At 40.9% G+C, this 23535-nt stretch overlaps 2 protein-coding genes across 2 annotated transcripts in view; one reads left to right on the top strand and one right to left on the bottom strand.

Annotated features, from left to right (window-relative positions):
- Window positions 1-8623, top strand: part of ADAM22 (ADAM metallopeptidase domain 22) — a 213965-nt gene extending 205342 nt beyond the window's left edge. Inside the window, exon 32 of the mRNA XM_040644568.1 lies at window positions 2088-8623. Coding sequence (XP_040500502.1) covers window positions 2088-2108 — 21 coding nt within the window. The 3' untranslated portion in view covers window positions 2109-8623. The remainder of the gene's footprint in view (window positions 1-2087) is intronic.
- A 3166-nt stretch (window positions 8624-11789) lies between these two features.
- SRI (sorcin) overlaps window positions 11790-23535 on the bottom strand; it is a 12292-nt gene continuing 546 nt past the window's right edge. Inside the window, exons 2-8 of the mRNA XM_040644292.1 lie at window positions 22928-23011; window positions 20800-20869; window positions 16324-16367; window positions 15369-15516; window positions 15026-15139; window positions 13610-13668; window positions 11790-12004 (exon numbers count right to left, since the gene is read on the bottom strand). Of these exons, the coding sequence (XP_040500226.1) occupies window positions 11978-12004; window positions 13610-13668; window positions 15026-15139; window positions 15369-15516; window positions 16324-16367; window positions 20800-20869; window positions 22928-23011 (546 nt within the window). The 3' untranslated portion in view covers window positions 11790-11977. The remainder of the gene's footprint in view (window positions 12005-13609; window positions 13669-15025; window positions 15140-15368; window positions 15517-16323; window positions 16368-20799; window positions 20870-22927; window positions 23012-23535) is intronic.

Below are 23535 nucleotides of genomic sequence, written 5' to 3'. Positions count from 1 at the left end.
CCATGTTAATATGGGTAATGGTATAAGGTGGAAAGGAAGAAGAAAATTCAGATTCCCAGCACTCAGCTTTCTGGTTTTAAGAAACAGAATTGTTAAGAGGCGTCCAGTTGTTCATGATGTGAGTATGTCATCATGAAATCCAGAGCTGATGGCATTCCTCAGGGAATTGTCAAAGTATAGCACCCTGCTTTTTACCTCTGATAAATTGTCTACATTGCTGTTTTGCTCTATCTAGTTGGGGATAGTCTCTCAGCCGAGGTCATGCCAGGCTGTGGGTTATTAATGTTCCCCTGTGAAAGCCCATGAAAATGTCACCTCGCCAGAAGAAGTGGCTGGCCCATGGCCTCTTCCCTGGGACAGTGGTGTGAAAGGTCAGATGGTTCCATCCACTGTGGAGTATCCACAGGGCACGTAGCAGAATCCTGCAGAATAGGCAGCCCGTCTCCGCGCTGTCTTTGTGGGCTGTGGAGAATCAAACATGCAGATCTTTTTATGAGCAATACCTCCCATTACAGCCGTCTGGAAACAGCCAATCATGTCTGTTCCTAAAAGTGATGGCTTGGCACTTCTTTGCTCCTTTTTCCTCACTGGGGTAATGGTGATTTTCTGGTTCCCCCAGTGCTATGCCTTTGTTCCCCCTTGTGCAAGCTGTCACTTACTAATTTTTATAACCATTTATGAGGACATTGGGCTCACTGAAACTGAAGTCTGAATCCTTTACTACCCCGTACCATCATCTATGCATCAATCCAGGTCTTCTTTCCCTCAGACACCCTGCAGACGCCCCATTTAACCATTCATTTTCACTAGTCTCCACCAGCAGGGGTAATTCACACACATACATCCTTATGGTTGAGAGATTTGGTCTCCAAAGGGTGAGAACACAGGCGGCTTTACTACAGTCCTTGTGGAGTAGCCAGCTGGGTATTCAGAGCAAGATTTCAATGAAGATTCAAGAGAACCTATTAAGGGAACCTATACAGAAACATCCACATTTTCACTTAGCTGTTTCTGCTTTTTCTTTCCCAGAAACTCACATATACAATGACATGCCCCAGATTTTCAGTAAAAATGGAATTTGGGTGCAATTTAAGTCACACTCGTCTTAGACTTTCTTTGTTCATGTTTATAAAAGTGTACCCAAGTCATATTGCCTGGAAACAAAATTTTATTAGCTTGATCTTTTTCCTTTTTATTTTTAAATTGGCTTGTCCTCTGATGAACGGAGTTGCATTTATATTTGATCATGCCAAGGTTGTTTACTGTGCATTAAAGTGATTACTGAACATTGTAAAAATTAGATATGAACAGGACCAGTTTACAGACGTGGTGGCAGAGGCAAGGAGAGGGAAGAGGTGAGCGAATTAAAGAATGGACATCCTGCCTTGGATACATCATTCTACTCTGATGGGTCTCCTGAGAGAGGACAGTCTTCTAGGAGGTAGTGATGGATTTGGAGAGTAGATGGCCTAGTCATAGGCACAGAGCAGAGATTCCTAAGTAGGTGAGAATTGATGGAATCACACTCGCCCAAGGTCAGTACTTCTCAGTGTTGGCTGCACATGGGTATTGTTTGAAGGGCTTTTAAACTATGCTGATGCCGGAGTCCCACCCAGAGAGATTTTGATTTAGTTGGTCTGGTGTGTTTGTCTGGGTGTTAGGATTTTTAAAACCTCCCCAGATCATTGAAATGTGCAGCTGGGTTGAGAACCACTGCTCTAGCGGGTTATGTCAGAATCCTGGGGGAGAGAAGAGCATGCGTGGTTTAAAAAATTAATATTTTAAATTATTTCATTGGTGATGTAATATTTAATTTATTCACATTTTTGAGTAACATTAAATGAAGATGTGCCAGGTTTAATATTAAAAGGTGTCAGTTGCTAAAAAGGTTGAGACATGGATTTAGAGGAAAGAGAAAGCTAAAACTTAGGGTGTTTATTATATCCATTTATTCGACTTAACAAGACTGTGCTTCTGCAACCACGTAAGTATGGATGGAATCACCAGCTCTTTTTCATCTTCATAACTCAGAATATGCCTGTTTCCTGCTTTCACGGTGTGCAATTTTGCTTTTCTCTGTTGTGCAGCTATGGGAGACCTCCATTTAAGATCCACTGTTTACATGTGATACATCAAAACTGTTTACTTCAACTTTTATAGAAACCCAGCCTCACGGAATCACTGCAAATCTATCTGCTCTTCAGACAATATAAGGACCCTCTGAGATGCCCCAGAGGAGAGGAAGCCGAGTCTTACATCTGGATACCATTTTCTTTTTGTCATTGGCTTAGGATCTAACCATGAAAAGAACTACTGAAATGTTACACTATAACATGGGAACAGTAAAGGTACTGGTATGCTCATGGATAATCCGCATGACAGATATATGTAGAAATATCACTAAAATTAACTCACATGACCCAAATGTAGCAAGTTTCCTAAGGGACAATAGTGGATTCAGAACTGACATTCTGAAGCACATCCTCATTGTAGACAGTAATGCTATGTGCATGAAGCTTCTGTTTATTGCAATTTCCACATTTAAGGAAACAACATCCCATAATAGAAACTAGCATGCAGGGCTAAGGCATCTAGGATTTGTCTGCAGGACTTTAAAGCTTTGAGAGGCCAATATCCCATATGCTGACTCTAAACCTGTATCTTTATTTTTTGTTTTTTTACTTTTCATATTTATATCAGCATACAAGGACAATTGTACATATGTAAACATTTTTAAAATAAAAAAAAGCAGCTGGTACACACAAGTGTATTTTGCCAAATGCCTAAAAATAGTCACAGTCCCATCATCATCATCCATCAGATGGTCTCTAAAGATGATAAGCAGATGATGTTGTAAATATAGTGGTCAGTGCTGTAAATGTGTCTCTCCGTCTTTGGTATTCATCCGAACCACAGGATATCCCTTTAAACTGTGCACAGTCTGGAGGCAGTTTTAGTGAGTAATTAATTGAAGCAGAGAACAAAATGCCCAGCAAAACTTGGGGCCTCCACAGCTGGCTGGGGCAGGAGTTGAGGAGTGCAGCTGCTCTCCGGCCTGCCTCCAGGCCCTCCGATGCTGCTGGCCGCTCCCTGGGACTCCTCCAGCCTGCCTGTTCTCCTCCTGGGGGCTACAGCGCCTGCCTCGGCAGCTGGTAGCTTTCAGTAGTAGTGCGAGCCCCTCAGCAGCACATCGTGCTGAGGTGAAGCCAGTGCACCAAAGACACATGAGACCATGGGCCGCTGATTCACTGGTAGCTTCCAACTCGCCAATACTCCAACCCTTTGTGGCCTAAATTTTTGTTCTTGAACAAAACCTTGTAGCCACCCTTGCCTGTTAAATGAATGACTTGTTTTAGTACAACCAACTTTTACACTGTTTATTAGGGAGATTTATCATCAGTAGGACGTGAGTCCAACAGGTGCTTCCACCCTGACGTGGAAGCGGAATGGTGGAGGGCTCTCCTGGCGGGGCTGGGAAGCCTCACCGGGCCACACAGGGTTTGAAGCGACCTAAAGCCACAAGTGTGTGGCAGCTGTGAAGGTACCCAAACAGCTGGCAGGGAAAAGAATCTGAGGTTGTGAACTCTTATTTTTTTAATCCATAAAAAAGTGAGAAATCTATGTTCAAGTCCCTTCTTTAAAACCGAAGTTCAATACGCTGTTACAATGTGGCTCTGTCATTCTAAAAGAAAACTTCCCTGGGGAGGCTACTGTAGTGAACTCAGAAATTGATGGGATCAGTCAGATGCTTTGATGTGAAGAGTACTTCTGAATTTCCTCATTTTCTCTCCTTTTTCTTGAGAGGAATGGAATCTGCAGACAAGATTTCAGAAATGCCCTCTAAATTTGATCTCTCCCAGTCGTGTCCATGGTCAAAATCCATATCGTCTCCACGTGTAGTCATCTTACATGCCCAAACTGAAGGGCCATGGTAGAGGCAGTGTTTTATACTCTGTGTATTTATGTCTTCTGTAATGGACCTCTCTTCTGAAAGTCTTTAAAAATGTTTGACAAGCAATTTAATCATTCAAAACTATAAGGTGTAAACAGCATTTTTCATGACAGGAAGGGATGTGATCGTTGATTCATCATAATATGATCCATCAGATTAAGATTTGGGTGAGTGTTGGGTGACCATGTCACATAGCTCAAGTGAAGGACAGGAGGGCAGACAGATTTGAATATGTAGCAAATAAAGTGGCTTTTGACCAAGATCACTTTAATGTGCACTGAATGTTTTCTGGTATTGAGTGTATAAAATGCTAATGTTATAAGGTTTATTTTGACTATAAAAGAGTTTATAGATTTGAATGTAAGGTACTTGTGTAAATATGCTTCTTAGTTACGGTTATACAAACCCTCATTTGAAAGAATTCACAAATGGTAAGCTACTTGTCCACAGATCCCCTCCCCCCCTTTCCTCGCTTTCTCAATTACTTTTACATGAAAATTATTATTCCAAGTGAAAACCATTGTTACATGCCTTTTGGGAGACATGGATATTTATAGTCATCCTACTTGATCGTAACCTTCATATGGAACTGGATGAAAAGCATTTGTTTTATTTGCAGAGAGATTATGATTTTACAGTAGCTTTAATGTTCTGGGTATCTGTCTAAGAATGTTTGAACATTCTTACAGCCATTTGCAGAATTCTTTGACAAGTTCATAATCTCAATGGGTAGTTTTGAGAAATACTTCCATGTGTAGTCACGGTTGGTATTTAGATGTATTAAATCTAAATATTTGTGACTTTTCATCCCCTGAGGCAGGGGAAATGGACCTATGGCACTCAACAGAAGCACAGCGTTGTTATTTTTTTAATAACTATTTTGGAGAGGAACTTTGAGGTCACCATAGCAGTTTGTATCATGCAACTAATATTTATAGCCCCCAGACAACTATAGGACCATTCTACTAAGCAGAGGAGAGCGGTTATTTGGCCTTTCTGTTCCATTGTATGCCTTTTACTTCTCTTTCTAAATTTGTGTGCGTAGATAAAACTTCACCTTGACAACCCGCTGCCTGAGATGTTCCGTTTGTCCATAGACATTGCTGTAGAGCAAACTCTGATTTAAAGAAACATTGAAAGCTCTTTATTAAGAATGCCAACAAGGGGCTGGGGGAGGGGAGCAGAGGGAGCCCCTCAAGGAACGGACGGGTCAGACTGACTGGTCTGTGACCAGCCACCTCTTTCTGAAGTCAAGAAGTGGGAGACTCCAGAGGAAGGTGGAAGGTTGATCCCCGGGTCACCCACAAATCTGTGCAAAGGAATAAACTCAGACAGTGTGGCACAGCGCGAGTTTTCAATGTAGTGTCGTTGCTCTATATTTTAAAGAAACCCAGTGCTGTTTCTTAAAAAATAAAGACTAATAAAGTAAATGTAGGGTTAAAATGCCAAACATACTTTTTAGTTTGAGAGAGCGCTTTATGAAGTGATCCCGCAGTTTCTCTCGTTTTCCCCTTGCTTTAAAAAGGCTTTTAAAATTGTCTTTATATGTAACGTCAGTCTGGTGTAGATTTCTGAACATAAGATTGATAGGGTTTCTAAAAGAAGTTGCTGATAAAATTAGAACTTTTGTGCACTTCCAGAAGAGGACTATTTATATTTGAGTTTCATAACAGCCTTACATTTTTTTTTTGTTTTTCTTCTGTTGATTCCCTTGCCGATTTGCATAATTTAATCCTGTCCAGTGTCCGAGATCTCTTGTGGCTACTTCACCTTTTGCTTTTTTAGATTTTGTTCTTTACTTTTTGTAATTACCTGAGGGCCAGAGGAAACACGGTATTTTTACTCACTTTAAGTTAATTTATTTCCTCCATTCTTCATTTCCTGTTGTCATGTAGTTCTATTTTAACTTATATAGTTAGCATTTTAAATATTTCCTTGTGTTATTCAACATGATAATAAATCCTTACCTAAAGAGAAGACAATTTTACTTTATTCTACTTAAACGTAAAGGGAGGGTAGTTCACGGGGAGGATGCCGAGTGGCTGGCAGAGTATGTGGGAAGGGGGAACAGGTGTCATCGCATGAAGGGAATGAAGGAATGACGGGAGGCCAGCGGGTTGCGGCCACAGCCTGGCGAGGCCATCACTGCCAGCTGCTGCCAAGGGTGCCCGCACGGACAGTGTATTATAAATGCCACCCTACAGTGGGTAAGTTCCCATCAGTTTTCCAAGAAATGCTCTGACTTCCATTGGTGGCGTAACGTCTATGTTTCAGGGTCCTAATGCTCTTTTTCCTTTCACTACTTTGGTTTTCCTCTAAAACTGTCACCCATGTTTTTGTTGTTGTTCAATGGAGTCAAGGTGAATTTCTCATTCTGGTAGCTTAAATCTATATAGGAAGCAAACATCTCTATGGAATAGGCCTTAAGTTGAGGCTCAGGTTTTTTTGCTTTTTCCTTCAGTTATTTTCTGAATGGAAAACACTACTCTGATTTTGGATGCAGTAACTTTCCTCCTGATATGGGAGTGCTAAGAACTTTCATAAACAGCTTCCCCTGTGTATTTGGCCTGTGAGGAGCACAGACCACTCTTGTGAATCAGCTAAGAGACAGCAGGCCATCATCTGGGGGTGTGCGTGCACACGCAGCCACACCTGCTGGAACCGTGCACGCTCATAGCGTACGCTGTGTGGGCAGGTGCTTTTAATTCTGAGAGGAGCTTTCCCACCACACCTGCAGATGTGACGCAAAATGCATTCGGACTTTAGAAATCAGTGCATAATATTTCTGTTCACATTTTATTCATGGCTTCGTCAGAGCCCCCAGAATGGAGCACCATCTGGTTCAGCTTATAAGTAGAAAAACAAAACATTCAGAAACAAAAACCTGCCTAGTAGTTTTGTCCTTTACGTCCAGGGCCTGATGAGGAGTAAGCATTCTCTCTATGGAATTTGAGAGATGCTTCCAGACCCTTCCTACTTCCCAAGTTGCTCCCTTCCAGTAGCTTGTCAGCCCTTTTCTCCTGACTAGGAACTGTCACTGTCATGGAGGTAAGTCCTTTTTTTTCTTTTTTTGGCTAAATTGGCACTGGGGAGAACCACAGGGGTGCAGAATAGAGGGGAGAGAGGCACCTTTCGTCTCCTCCTTTGGCAGCTGGGCATGGATTATGCAACTTCAGAAGTCACTGAGGGATTGGTCCTCAGGTGTGTTTCAGGATGGCGAGGGGATAGAAAGCAAGCCTTGGGAGGTCATGGGGCATTTAGTCCTGGCGTAGGAGCAGAGTGGAGATGCATGTGAACTCAGAAGCCAGTCGTGCAGAAGGTGGTCACGGGGTGTGGTGGAGACAGAGGGGCTAATCGAGTGCCTACAATAGACCCGTAAGCTTGGCAGTTTTACTGAGTGGTTGGCCCTATAAATACTTCATGGGCCAGTCCAGGGTGGGCCAGTCATTCTTTTCTGGTGTGTCCCTGCTGCATTATTCATAAAACCTGTATTGTACTGAGAGGTGCTTCCAGGCTGGCAGAGTTTTGCTCCAGGGCATCATTATTTCATGTTTTTAGGTATCTTTGAAATCAAAACCAGGGAAAATGTAGGGTATTTTTGTTTTTTACAAAAAGGCATACAATGAGACGAGCGATCTTAAGATAACGCACTTAGAAAATCGTCAATAAAGTTTTCAAAGAGTTTTATGAAAAAAAGGACATTTTCCTCTTAAGTTTCAGAGGTGGATTTTTGTGCTCTAATGTTCAAGTTCTAAAATAATGCGAATAGCCCCCAGATCTTTAAACACAGCGGTGCTAAGTTATACCAGATAACACATTACAGAAAGTGCTGATATGAATTAATAATTTATTCAGTAATAATTCAAGAGTTCTTGGTAAATTATACATGTATATCACTGCCTGATTAGAAACCCCACTTTTCTTTTCTAATCCAGCACAATATCTAACTGTGATTCTACAGCTGGTCTTTTTAATGGGCAAAAATGACCCAACACCTTTGTTTTGTATGAAAAACTTTTTTTTTTAAACGCTAACTTCAAAAGTGCTTAAAAAAAGGTTTATTCAGGATAATTAAGCATGTATGTCCTTTTGTAACCTGCTGGAAGAGATGTGCCCCTCCAATCTAGCATCCGCAAAAGACAACTTCTTTTAGAAACTAGGCATTGCACCTAAACATAGCAGTTTATAGGTTAGCCAAGGTAGGTCTGTGCTAGTGTTTCCCACAACCATCATCTCTAAGGGGTGATGTCCATCTACAGACTGTGGAAGCCACTTCGTGGGGAAGTGTTAATAGCAGCATGATTTCACTTTTGGTAACCAGGTGATCCTGTGTATATACTTAAGATTGGCTTCATTTTAATATATTTTCTCTGCTCCTCTGCACTTCAGGTTCTTAAGCTATTTTAAAAGTAACTGGGTTTTGGCAATCACCAACTGAAATGTATATGGCGACTGCTTTCCTGAGCAAGCGTGACGTGTTTTATGGCTGTTCAAGTTATCAAGTTGTTCTTATATTGTAGGTAAACAAAATCTTACTGTTTTTAAAGGTCACTGTAACTTGTTCAAATTTCTGGCACAATTTTATTAGTAATTCACTTCTGAAGCTAAAAAGATACCACAGTTTTCTATGTTACTGTCATTGTAACATCAATAAAGTGACTTTCAATAAGAGATCTTATGTTATTTTGATGCCTGACTCCCTTTAATCCTGTTGTTCTCCCCATCACTGTTTCTCTTTAGAAAGCCACAGCCGCACTGTTAGGGGGTGGTTTCTTCATTTTCTCTTCCATGCTGCCCTGGAAGGGCCCATCAGCATGATGAGAAACACAGAGATCCTTTAGTAAAGGCTGGCCGCTCACTTTGTTGGACAATTTCCTCAGCAGGGTGGCAGGCGGAGTCTCCCATTATCCACCTACCTTGCCGCATAGGCCCTTCCTCCCCGGCCCAGACGGATTCAATTCCTGCATCCTGACTGAGAGCCCTGGTGGTGCTTATATAATCCGCTCACCCTGTGTTAGACTCTGAAGCATCGGGCTTTGGATGGACTCCGCCTAGCTTCATGAGTCCAGTGCCTAAAACTCATCTACCTCGCTGTCTGCCTCTCACACAGCCGTTCATCCTCTGGTCTTTACCTTGGCACTTAGTTTCCTTGCCTTCAGCTCAGTCTGCTGAGGAAAAACGTAGTTATAGGTAGTCAAAGTACGGTTTTAACGTGAGAAAAACAGAAGTCAATGACTAGGGGTTTGTAGGTTTATTATGAGATTAAAAAAATTTATGGTGATTACATACAGCTGCATTTCTTATAAGATTTTAGGCATAGAATAATTCAGATGAACACTGAAACAGTAACACACTCAGCTAAGCAAAGCATAGTCTAGTTAGGATAGCAGAAGTTTTAGCTCACGTTGCCTCTCAGGGACTGACTGTACCACCTGGAACATATGCCGAAATGGGAGTCGGCCCTCCACTTTGGCTCAGCAGGAGCACAAGCTGTGATGAATTCTATTTGACTGCTGTGGTGCAAATCTATGCCAGTTGTCCTCAAGGAAGCACTGGGCTTCCTGTAGCCACATCCCTACGGAATGCTTGAGAAGGGTTACATATAGGTACTTTACCTCTTGCAACATGGTACTAAAAGCACATATCTCCAAAATTAAAATTAAAGCTTGAGTTGGCATTTTCTGAGGAACCAATTTCCAAGTAACTGAAGCAGTCCAGCTTGGGCTCACAGCCTGACCACGCTCCAGCTAGATGCTTTCAGAAGAATAGACCAAGAAACAGTTTCAAGAATTGGGTGAGGCTGCACTGAAAGTATATAATGAATGAAACACAGAACCCAATATAAAATACAAATAAGGCAACCCGAGATTCACTTGTAATGAAGACTTTGGCTGTAATTAAAGAAAGGGGATGGATACGTCAAATTTGTCAAGGGGAAGGAAACTCTAAGTGCAGGGACATAGTGAAGACTTAGGCTCCATGCTTTCAGAAAGACACCGTGAAAGCAGAAGTGGAGGAGATAAGGAGACTTGCTACGAGGTATCGATAATTAAAATGGAATTAATTGAATATTTCCAGGGACACAGTTTTGTTGATGCTTCAGCATTTATCCAAAAAGCAAATTCAGAACCAAGCCTGATGCAGCAGTATACCTTGGGACTTAACAGGGTAGGATAGTTCAAATATGGTCCATAACTTTGGGCTAGCAAGGGCCTTCTTCCTTACCACATTGGAGTTACCCAGGAGATTACCATTTCCTTCAACTGTCACTTCCTCATGGGATGCTGGTGAGTCTGAAGTCAACAGCAGGCCCTGGGACTCTGAGGGGGAATTCTCTCCCTCCTGGTCCTCTGAGCCCTCTCTGGCCCATTGCTGGATGGCTCAGGCTCAAGCCAAGTTTGGTACCTCACAAACAGTGTACCTGGAATGAAACCTAGCGTCACCACTAATAGAAAGCAGGCTGCCTCAGGGTCTGATAATACAGCCCAGGTGTGAATTCCTGACATAGAGACATAAGCTAGGGTTGAATACATATCTTAAAATTAATGTATTTTAGCAATATCTGAAAAAAAAACAAGTGAATGAGGATGAAGATGTTTAGAAATGTTTTATTTTTTCACTGGTTGACAACTAATTGATCATCTGAATGGTAACGCTCACACTGTGCCCGGGAATGAAGTAAAACATACTCTGCTGGCAGGAGAAGTGGCGAATTTCGTTGTTTCGTCTGTTACGCTCTAGCAGAAAAGAGCAAACCAGGCCAGTTTTAAACTTAACAAACAGAAACATTGGTGATTATACTAACACATTTTTTCATATTGAGAACTACCCCATGGAGTGAGCATTAATCTCCTTCTCAAAGAGGGGGAAGCTGAGGCTCTGAGATCATTAAATCACATATTCAGGAAGAGGCGCAGCCAGGACGGGAATCCAGATCTTACTTAAAAGCACATGCTTAAAAATTGAAAGAAAAAAAGCTTCCATTACAAGTGTAATACTTGTTTATCAGAGAGTACTTGGAAGAGTAGTAGGAAGGAAGACAATCAATTCCTGACCGACTCGCAGTGGTAGCAGCACCAACTTCACGGTCCTCTTGCTGTGTGTATTTTTTAATGTGAGTGTGAACACATGGCATATCAACATGGACAGAGCACTATTTTAAACGTGATCATCTTCTGATTTTAAAAGGAAAGCGCACACAGTATAGAAAACTTGGAAAGTACTGAAATCCATAAAGGAAATTACAGTACCTGGAATCTCTTAAGCCAAAAATGACCATAGTTAATATTTTCCTATATTCCCTTAAGGTTTTTTTTTTTAATCAGTTTTCTTTTTTACATAAATTCATAATTTAAGATTTTTAAGTAGCGCTAACAAAGGTCTAGATGGATGATGACAAAGACAGATTGTATTTGCCATTCAACTGATTCACTTCATATTCAGGAGAAAATAATCACTTAGGCTCCCTGTCCAATCACGTGGCCATCAAAAATGTGTAAGCCTGAAAAAGCCGGTGCTAAGTTTTCGCTAAAGCGAACCCTGACCGGGATCACCATAGGCTTTTGTTTCTGTGTGCACCCAAGTGAGTATAAATCATTTACATGATAAGAACACTCCATACATAAAGCTTTTAATACCACGTAAAAGCCCCTCTAGGAAAAGAGCTGGAGTCTGATGAAAAGGTTTTTAAGAATCTCATAGTGAAAAATATACCATGTGACTTAAACATTTTGCACACCGAAATTTACCTAAAAGAGGCTCAGCCAGAAGATTAAGGCATCTCTGACAATGGCTCAAGGAAGTTCCAAATGGTGTAAGAGACCTGATCTTATATTCGTAAAATTCCAAAGAATTTATTATCAATGCTAAAAACTTCCATTGTACATCAAGTAATAAACCTTTAAGACAGCTATTTAGGAAAAGCAGCGCTGCGAGTTTGCACACGTTACTGAAGGCAGAGAGTAAGAGCAAAAGAGAACTTCAGGCGGAATGTTGGGTATGTTCATACGGCTTCTTCCTCTTGATTTAAACACTCATGACACACTGAATGAACTGAAAGAGAGAAAGGTCCACGTTATCCTACAAACATCTCAACAGATGGTAGCTTCCTTTTAGGCTGTTTACGTTTTGTTTCTCTAATTTGAATTATGGATCGAGAAAGATCCCTTTCTAAAATCCAAGAGTACGTGATGGGCAGAAAGGTTCATTTTGTAGGGGAAACAGTCTAATATAAAACCCAGTGGATTCCTCCTCTTACAGAAAGCAGATTTTACTTCAATGGATAAAGAATTATTTAAATTCTAAATATCTCAGACTCTAGAAATGGCCACGGTGAAAGGTACCTACTCAAAGCTAACAGTTCAATGACACGGGGGCCTCCAAAAGACACAGTATTATCCCACCACTCACAGGGCACCTTCAACACTTTATTCCCTTAAAATGTGCTTTATTAAAACAAATCCTAGCATGCAACTCTATGTATGCACAGAAATGGAATACATGACCTTTCCTCAGCAATTCAGAAACCCAGGTTTAGAAGCATCAGTATTTTGCTGTGAAATGTTTGCTTCACTCTAAGCCCCAGTAGGCTCCGCTTTTCTATCAATTTTCTTTGTCATTCTTCTAACACCAGGGAGGCACTGTGTGCTGCTAATGTCCGCAGCACTCCTACAAAGCCAAGCTGATTATCCCTTTCAGGTAAGGGGAACTAAGGATCAAGACATTTAAAATCTCTTCTGGGGCCCCATGGGAGGCCAAAGCAGACCAAAGCCCATGCATTTTCTACTCCACAGGCTGCCTCTCCATCTTTGGAAACAGTGATGGGACTGTCACCAGATACACTAAAATGCTAACGCACACTAACGAAAACACACCTTTAAGCAAGAAGAAATAAACGTATTTACACACAAGACTTTTTAAACTATCAGGAACTGTGGCAGCTGCCAAACTGAAAATATGTTCATCTTCGCAGTTTGTAACGGAGAAACCTTTTAAAGCATTCAGTTATCAGTGATTTCTATTCTCAAAGTGTTTTTCTTTTCTTTTTTTTTAAATCCATGGCTGAGCAAAACAGAAGAACAACATCTCCCTAGCTTTATTACAGCTATCCAACTAATGCCATCCAAGATGGCACCTGGCTACATTCCCATTGGTTATATGGCCTTGTCCAATCTCATTTAGTGTGGCTGTTTAGTAAATACATTGTTTTAAACTGACTGAAGTCCATGCCTTATTTCCTCAACAAAGAACATGGGTGTGTCAAGTACAGCTTTGAGCTGTTCAAACTGACTTCTCAGTGACATAGATATTTGTTCAACGAAGGCAAAAACAGAAGCAACATCTGCATGGTGTTTTCCAAGAACATTTCTGACTGACATCTCCCAATAGCCCAGGGAAGAAGGCATCACTACTTCCCCTCCTCAAATAGTCTTGGAGCAATGAGGAAACCTGCCTCCCTGACCCAGCCAGTAAGTGGGACCAGCTGGCCTTTGAGCCACATCTTTCAATGCAAATCAAACAGTGGTCTATGAGTAAGATGAACAATAAATGAAATTAATAAATTTTGAATGGCAATTCCTGATCACTGAATACTTCATTACAGCATCCTTAGGCGTACATCTGACTCATCTACGCAGTTCTGAACTTACTGAGACTTACATCATCATATGGGAAATTCACAACACCTTGCTGAGCAGTATCCCGTCTTCGAAAGCTGTCTGTAAAACACCACAGTAAAACTGATGGTTATTTTTTAACACCTGAAATCACAATAGGTAATTATTTTGGCACTGGGTTCAAACTGCAGTAACATTAGACTTAAAAACCAGCCAACATAAACAAAAGCCCACAACAAAGAAGCCAACTATATGAATGATCTATTAAAACATATCTAATGTACAACAAAGTAACACAACAACGCAGAAGTTAGCCAACTGTTTTTCTCAATGTGGAGATGGGAGAGAGCACCTTATCCCAAAGTCAGTAAAAGCCATGTGACCTCCGAGGCCATTACTTAGTTGTAATGAAGACACAGAATTTCAAACTTCTTAATAACACAGATAGTGTTTAATTAGGAAATGGATGGATGGAGTCCCTAATATGGCAAATAGGCTGTAATCAAATATTCCACCTGTCTGAGCTCTGTGCTATTGGTAAAGGATTTACTTTAATAATAATTTTAAAAAATCTGCCCTCATGTTTTTATTAGGATGCAAAAAAAAATTACAAACCCAGGTATTAAAAAGAGTATAAGATTGGGGTGCTCAGTTGGTTAACTGTCTGACTCTTGATCTCAGCTCAGGTCTTGTCTCAGGGTCATGAGTTCAAGCCTCACATTAAAGAGAAAAAGACTAAAGAGAGGAATGAAACAAGAAAAATATACAAAAGAAAAAAAAAGAGGGAACAGAAAAGTAGAGATTACTGACATAACCTCATCTAAGAGGTCTGTACATCTGAAAGAGATGACCATTTTAAATTACCTTCCAACTGGAGGAATTAGGAGAGAGCTACAAATAAGTACTTTCGTTCTCTTCAAATACTTTACATTTTAGGGAGCAATCACAGAATACTGCTCACACTTTGACCAAAAGTGCACAAATTAGGTGGTCAGATTTTGGAACATTTTTGAGAAATTTAGTTAAGATTCTTTTAAAAGCAGCTTACCACTAATCTGAAAGGATTTCTGAAAAAACAAAATTATTTTGCTAGATATGTTTATTATTTTATTTTTTTAAGAGATTTTATTTTATTTATTTATTTGAGAGAGAGAGAGAGGAAACACGAGTGGGGTGAGGAGCAGAGGGAGAAGCAGGCTCCCCCGCTGAGCAGGGAGCCCAATGTGGGACTTGATCCCAGGACTCCAGGATCATGACCTGAGCCAAAGGTAGATGCTTAACCGACTGAGCCTCCCAGGAGCTCCTGCTAGATATGTTTAACAGCAATGGTTGGAAAGCCCCTGAAGTTAGGGGAAAAAAAGAGAGACTGCGGACAGTGGAAGTTCAGAAACACTGAAAATGAAACACACAAACTGTGTCTTCTTGGCCCGTGGTGACGATACCACCTCAAAGAACACACCTGTCAGGGCTCGCAGTTTGACACAGCAGGCAATGTAATCATCGAAGGTGATCTTGCCATTGGTGCTGTAGCGTTTTGCAATTGAATTCACAGCCTGGGGACTCAACCGAAAGCCTGAGGAAGAAAACAGTTAAAAGATAACAAAAAGATCATTAAAAATAATCGCAATTTTTTCAACCTGGGAGTACTCACTTTAATTGTGAATATGCATTAGGAATTATGTATGTATTATGTGTTTAGTTATGAATAGACACTGCTTCTAGAAAACAGAAACTGCCTTCATGTAACAGTTTCATGAATGAGAAAAGAATGACGTCGGCCAGGTAGCTGGAGCTGTACCCACCCATTGTAGTGAGGGCCTTCTGCAGCTCCTGGGGGTCCACCGTGCCGCTCCTGTCGCTGTCGAAACTGATGAAGTGTTGTCTCCAGCCGTTCAGCACAGCCCAGAGTTCTTTAAATTCATTGAAACCCATTGTGCCTGACATATCTCTCTGAACTGTCATCAAGGATTAGAGCATCTTTATTTTGCAACATTTTCTAACGAATAAATCAAAGATCAAGGATAAGGGAATTTAATGTTTTTTTGGCTAAAAAGGTTAAAAATGGATGTTCTTCTCGCTGTGATATAACAAAAAGGGCCCATGGAGAAAAAGCACTGAGGACATATTTTCGCTGTGGGAAGAGAATCCATGTGACGTGATTACAAGGAAGGAAGGTAGCCACTGTGAGCCATGCGTGAAAAGCAGTCTTGTTTCTGGAACTGGGCTGCACTTTCTGGGGGCCCCCAGCTATGCTTCTGGGGGCCCCCAGCTATGCTGCTGGGGGCTGGGGAGGTCTTGGCCCTAACATTCCCTTTTGGTAGGCCCTTCCAGACCCAGGGCTTTCACTTTTGGAAAAGGAGATGGGATGGAAGGCAGTGCAGAGTCACCACTAGGTAAACCGAGTCTGGTAACTGTGATGTGAAAAATTCCACTGCTTGAAGGTCAGGTGTGAATCACGCAGAACAAAGAACGACAAAGCAAAAACTTCCCTGACCACCCTGATTTCTACACTCGCTCTACTTCAAGGCTTCCTTGAATTCTTGAATAACCAACATTGTATTTACTGAGCTCCCTTCCTTTTTCACACCAAATTACATCTTAAAAGCTAACGATTTCAGAAAACTTTTTTGTGGTCATTTGTCACCTTGCATTTACTGGGTATTAATTCTTAGATGAATTCTTTTAGGAAGAAATTCTTTTTTTGGGGGGGGGGGGTCAGGAAAAAACCCTCCAGACAGCAATCAAGGTAAAGGATACATCCAGCATTGAAACCATAAGCCGACAAGTCTCCAGGTTAAAAGCTATAAATCAAGAAAAGTACGTACATATTAATACAGTTTCAAAAATTTACGTTATATTGCATACATTCAAATTAATTAGGAAAGAGACTATTTATACACTCTTACTTTTATATGCTACTCAATTTATGTGGAACTAAATTACATGGAGCTTTGAAGCAGATTTTTTCCAGATAGAGAGGATTCCTTGTAGAATCCAAACTTGATTTTAACAACTTTAATAGAAATCTTTTTTAAAAAGTATTACACTGTACTGCTAATATTTTTAGGTAGATAATGGTTTAGAAGTTGAGGTGGAGGGTGGAATGTTATCTAGAGTTTGCTCCAAAAGAAAACGGACAGGATTACAGATGAACTAAGAATGGCAACACACTGCTAAGTGTTGAAGCTGGGTGACAGGTGCACAGAAGTTCACCGAATCATTATCTCTGTTCTTGGATATGCATAACGTTTTCTATAATATAGTCTTTTAAAGTTTTATATTACCTTCTTGCCTTTGAAACTGTAATATAGTGAGTTCAATTCACCACAGTGAGTGGGAAGATATGGTACTTCGTTCCTACTCCTAACAGACTATAAGTAGCTGGTTTTGTTAGTTCTGTTTCATTAGTTCATTTATCTCTTTCTCCTTTACTGTCACACACTGAATGGTAACCTCCGACCTCGAAGAGCCTATGACCTGTTTTCACATACAGTAAGTGTATATATGAAACCAGATAAATACACTTGCCAGAACTGTGTTAAATAAGAGCACTCGGGAGGAAGATATGATGACCAGTTCAGGGGTGGCCACTGTTCAGAAGCCTTTATGTACAGCTCAAGCATATTCCAAGGGAATTTCTATCGCTCACTTAGAAAACCAAAGTAGAATATACTTTTTGGTTAACAGGCCTACTGATGATCTACCTAAACATTAGCAAATTACAAATAAAGAATTCCTTGCATCTTACATTGTGTTCATGGGAGCCAGTGACTCGGGAAGATATACAGGTACAAAGCAGCTGCAAGGCTAGAAGGCAGAAGTGACAGGGGCCACGTGGGCCCAGCTGGCATAAATTCTGCAAAGCATGTGAAAAGGCACACAGAACTAACAAATTTATAGCCCTTACTAATTTCATTTTTATGAAATTCAGTTCCAACCAAACTGAATTTAAAACACATCTGAGCTCTTAGTACTGTAATGTCTCCAAACAGTACAAACTACAGGTTTTCTACTTTTAACAGATTCCTGTGTTTGGCATATCCTGCAACCTGAAATAAAAGGTGGGGAACTACTTCTACTTTGGCCCCTCAGACCCCATCTAATCCACAGATACAGTTCTCTAAAGTGACAGGAGGCAACACTTTTCCACACTTTTGAGAAAGAGTTGGTTGATTCTTCATTCTGACTTTTAAGTTGTGTGGAAGTACAAAGTCTCTTTAATCTAGACCAATGGTTCTCAGCCCTGGGTGCTTATCAGAACCACCCAGAAGCTTTAAAAGATCCTGATACCGGGGCCGCACCTTGGAACAAAGTTTTTTTCCCCAGCTTTAAAAGCTGAGATATGATTGACAAATAACATTGTGTAAGTATAAGCCATACAATGTAATGATTTGATATATGTATATACTGCAAAATGATAACCACAATTAGGTTAGTTAACACATCCATCACCTCACATAGTTAACTTTTTCATGTGTGTGATGAGAACTTTTAAGGTCGACGCTCTTAGCTATTTTCAAGTATACAATACAGTACTACATATAGTCATCATCAGCACAGAACAATTCAATCTAAATACCTGAGCATGGAACCCAGGCATGACTATTTTTTTTAAAGCTCCTCAATGATTCCAGGGAGCAGCCAAGGATGAGACCACTGTGCTTCTGAGAGTGTGATTCCTGGACGTGCCATGTTAATATCATCTGGGGGCTTTTAGAACTGCATAATCTCTACTCTTAACCGACTCCAACAAAATCAGAATCTGCATTTTAATACGATCCCCAGGTGATTTATATTCACATAAAAAAAGCTGGTCAATCTGGACCACCATCATCTGGAAGCATGTTAGAGATGCAAATTCTCAGGTCTCACCTGACACCTTCTGAATGAAAAATTCTAGGACAGAACTCAGCAATCCAGTGATGCTGACGCCACTGAAGTTTAAGAACCAGCGCTCTGGAGGGCCTGACAACCACCAGTCAGACCCACCTGTGTCTGACTTTAAATCAAGGATTTTGAGGGGCCATGAAGCAAACACCTTCCCTGTGTCCCAGGGCTATGAATGGTACCACCAGACAGTGGTGTCAGGAAGCCCAGGTATCTGGTCATCTTTTGTGAGAAGGATTTAAAAGAGAGGGAATGAGATGCGCAGTGAACAAAAGTGAATGAACTATTCCAGACAGTTCTGATGAACCAGAATACCGATGTCTAGTAAGTTTGGGTAGGGAAAACTCTTGCTCAATTTTAGTTGAATTTTTCCCCCCAGAAATAGCTTTTATTAATGCTAATTCTATTTTAAAGAATTTCAAAAGAATCTTCGCTATAATTTTACTTTTACTCTCTCCCTTGTCCTGTTCATTCTACTAGAACGCCTCATACATCTTTTCTTCTAGTAGAAATCCACAATGTAATGGACCCAGCAGGAAAACCCTACCTTTAGTTGTTTCTCTCAACTTTACCACAGAGTAACAGCTACACTCAAGGGGGAAAAAAAAGAAGCTGAATTACTATCTTATAGACGAGAGGAACTTATCTACTCCACCTCTGGGTATGACTGCTTCCTTCTAAACTGGAGAAGCTGCCTGTAGGTACTAGGTGGGAATATCTGTCCACCCCTCACCCCATGTCCATCTGTGCTTTTTGGTTTGGAAGCTGGGTTTTAAAAACACCAGTGGCTATGTACTTTCTGTATCATAAAACTCACTGTGACACCTCACAAGCAGGATGGTTTTGTGGTTCATTACAGCCTCCACAACCAGATGACAGTAAGCAAAAAAATTCAATCACATGGTTCTGATGACTCAGGAAATGTCTTCCCTAGAACTCAATGATCTAAGACCATCACTAACCATGATTTCCTCAGATGAAATGTTTAAAAGGACTATTCTCCAAGGATATACAACGCATTTGTTAGTCAGATTTTAAAACCTGCCACACCTCTTCTACCAAAGCATACAGAATAATAGTTTGTGCTGGGACACAGCTCATTTTCATAAACCCTGCTATTAAGCCTTCTTTGTTCACTAGCAGGACTGCTTGAGGTTAACAATGAACAATTTTAATGTATTTCCTTCAACAGGAAAAAAAAAATCCCCCATTTAGAAAGTGCTGCTTTTTTTCTTTTAAAGGATCAGATTAAGTGAGAAACGCTAAATGTTCCTCTTTCATACTAATTTTTCCAACTAGGTAATATTAATAAGATACCGAAGTCACATAAAAGAAAGGATGATTAAAATAGAAATGCAAATAGTTTAAAAAGAGAGTCATCTAGTAAATATGCCATGTCAAACAGTTTAAAAATGCCCCTATAAATCTTCAGGTGTGACTTCTGGTTTGAGCATTTTAATCCACAGTTAACCAACAGCTAAGGCTTCGATGTGATGTTCTGTCTCAATTGACCACTGGCAAAGCTGGCAAGTCAAGACACTATTCCCTACCTTGCGTGTTTGTCATGGTCAAGATCTGATTTGAAAAAAAGCATGTGGGAGAGTGTGGGACGATGGGAATCCCTGTCCGGAGGCAGCACCTCTGCAACTCTTGGCAAAGAGCTCTTTCAAAAGGCAGGAAGGTGGTGTAAGCACTGAATTCTAAGGCAGCAGAGCCAGTCTGTGAGGAGCTGAGGCGGAAAGGAGAAGGAAGACTAGTGCAAAGAGTTTAGAAATCAGGAAGGGCACTTCCGACTTAGCCGGCACATGTTCTCTGAAGCAGAACGAGAGATGAAGAAAGACCTGGGGGAGTCATGACAAGCATTCACATTGCCAGCAGCATACTCGGAGAGCAGGAGTGCGCAAGTGCAGACCAGCCACTGCAGGCGGGGAAGGGGGACAGGACCAGCCACCCAAAACCCAAAGTGCCATCGGCTCAGGACAGTCAACTTCTGGCAACTAGCCGTCGATGTTAGCTCCTGTCATTGACGACACCCGACTTGCCGGATTTCATTTCAGCACCTTACCCCGTCCTCTGCGAAGGAGGCCGCATAGACTGTCTCACTGCTTCCCAGGGTTCCCAACCCAAGAGACCCACTCAACTGGCAGGCAGGTAGTGTAGAAGGATTTATTAATAACTGTTGTCAAATGAACATTTTGTAATAATAAACAACCGAAATTAGCTTTGGAAATTCTAATTTTTGCTAGATCACAAAAGCCCAGTGTCCTTGAGGCTATCATCATAAGTAACAGTTAACATATGAAACGCAAGAGTACTTCTAGAGAAACTTTGGGACCGTCAACTCACGTTTGTATCCTCCGGCAATGCCTGACTGGGTCAGGCACCTCTGCAATTCATCAGCATCTATTTGCCCATCCTTTTGGGAAAAAAAATAGGAAGAGGAATCACAATAGTAATTTGTACCTTCTAATTCTTTTTTTCTTTCAGTATATTATTTCAGCAATAATGACAAAGAAAATGAGCATTTTCATGCACAAGACTTTTTTTTTAAAGGAATGCCTTCCAAAAATAGGCATTCTTTTCCCGACTCTACTTTCAAAAATAATTTAATGATGAAAGAAAAACAAATTGTTAAGTCCTCTTCCACAAATGCATAATTAGGGCCATAAACAAAAAGTACATTTCTTGATACCTAAGTAAAGTTGGCATTCATTTCAGACTCTATTTTAAATAATTATCACATGAGAATTCACAAAATCCCAAAGCCCACTTACGCCTACACTTTAGTATTACCAATATCTTCTCATCATTTCCTCTAAGTTCCTCAATTGGTTTGGCATTAAATTTTCAAGTACAAGTTTCCTCTTTTTAATAAAACACTGAGGTGAATTCAGTTTCTTCCACTGATACATAAAATATTTTTTAATGTATGAATAAAACTAGTTTCTGTCTTGAACTACTCTTCTTTTAGTCTGAGTTAGGAAACTGCCTGTTAAGCACTTAAAATTATTTATATAGTTACTTAAAAGTCTTATTCCTGTTTCTAGCTTTTGGTTTGGGGGGGTGGGAGGGCATAGCAGGGTACACAGCTGATATCTGTAAATAAAACGCTTGGATGAAACAAAGAGAGGCCTTCGTAATCCCCTTGGTTATGAGGCGGTGAATGGCTTTCCAGAACCACCATTATATCTGCAAGATACAGGTTCCTAGGGCCTATTCATCGGCTGACCAAGTTCAGAATCAGATAGATGTTATTTTTAGGGATTTAAAAATAAAATACCCAAATCCTCAAGTCCAAGCGTACTGTAAATTCTAAGTGAGGAGCAGGATCAATAATCTGAAAGACAATGGATATGCTGAAGTAGGCCAGGGCCGCTGCAAGCTAAGCAGGTGGGTTCACTTACAGGGCTAGAGGCAAGGCAATCCAAGAACTCAAGTCTTGAGCTTTGCCCTGTCTTGTGGTTTCAAAGATACAGATCATTAACAGATGAAGCAGATACTTAAAGGGAATTTAGGCTCAAGTTTCCACTCAATTTCTTGAACTATATTTCTTAGAATGCTATTCTGAAAGATGGTCTTGGGTTTTTATCCCATAATATTTGACAGCATCTTCATATGAAGATTGTGTTATTTCTTGCTTTTAATCAACAGAAAGCATTAAATGGCATTCATAAGGGCAAACATCGCTTCTGGACAGCTCTGGGTGATACCAGCAGTGGATTTACCATACACCGTGGCCTGGGGAGCTAGCAAAGTGTCCTCCCTCAATGTCCATCACCACCTGTCCTACGACTCAAGGTGGAGAACTGAAAGGCCTCTGGGAGCGAACGTTCATTCTGTCTCGGTCAAAGGGCACCACACCTTATAAGGACATGGAAGAGGGGACCTACAACAGCATTGGCATCAAAGAGAAACTGAAGTGTTTACAAGATTAACTTCCTGATACTAAGGAGTAGTAACTTTCCTATTTTGAAGCTGGTAAGTTTTCAACGTAAGTACCTATTTCCTAAGGGGTAATTGATTCACAATCAAATTCAACCCCCAAAAAGTGTCCATTAGAATCTGACTACATTATTACTGCTGTATGTCTTTAAGTTGTACGAACAAGGTTTGTGTTCACCAGATCTGGAATTACTTCTTTGTAAACCACCACGGACCCCGATAATTCATAGTTCTAAAAACATCTTTCTACTTTACCAATCTTCACCGTATATTTGCAGCCCCCTAGTCCTATTCAATCTGACCCTAATTCAATCACAAATTTAGTTTTGAAATGAACTAACATAAATACAGGTAACAGTCCTAATTTGTTCTGAATATTCAGAAATAAGTGACTATACTTTCTTCTCTCTTTTTTCTTTTAAAGAAGCAAAGGGATTATTTTCCAGAGGAAAAGTTCTTTTTTCTATCCCTAACAATGGCTAATACAAACATAGACTCTGGCAATTCTTTAATATTAAGGGAAAAAGCTAACCTGTCCAGCAACAGCAGCAAAATAACCATAGAGCGGATCCTGAGTCTGTCCGGGAAACGTAGGTCCTCCGGGGGCCCCTCCATACTGTAAAACAACACAAAAGCATCATTCCGCTGAATCCAGTTTTATTCTTTCACCACTGAATGCTTTTGTGCAAAGCCAGGCAACTGCCTGCCCTTCACACGGATGGTTCACCTCTTTAACTGCAATCGTTCCCTTTCTTCCATTCTCACCCCAGCTGAATTTAAAAACTGGCAGCTTGGACCAAAATAAGTTGCCCTGAAAGTGACATCTGCTTAAGTGAAGCAACTTTAAAAATCCCTACTAGCCTGCAGGTTACTGATTAAACGCAACCTAGGCAAGCAACTTAAGAGCAGGGCTCGAAATTGTTTTCCTTTCACTTTCATTGCATTTATGGTATTTTTCAAAGCGTTTTGAGACAGGTGTAGCCAAGGCCGGGCTTAGGTGTCTCAGTTGGATTATTTGGCGGCGAGCACCGGGGCGGGGAGGCGCGGCGAAGGAACATTCCGTCTCGGAAACAGTTCCCACGACGACGCGCATCCCAGGCGCCTGGCGAGGTGGCCTTCTTCCCGGAGGGCTTTCCCCCC

The sequence above is a fragment of the Ursus maritimus genome, unplaced genomic scaffold (genome assembly GCF_017311325.1).
Source record: "Ursus maritimus isolate PB19 unplaced genomic scaffold, ASM1731132v1 scaffold_3, whole genome shotgun sequence".
NCBI classification, from domain to species: Eukaryota; Metazoa; Chordata; class Mammalia; order Carnivora; family Ursidae; genus Ursus; species Ursus maritimus.
Note: the sequence above shows the minus strand (reverse complement) of the source record. Positions and strands in the feature narration are given on the sequence as shown.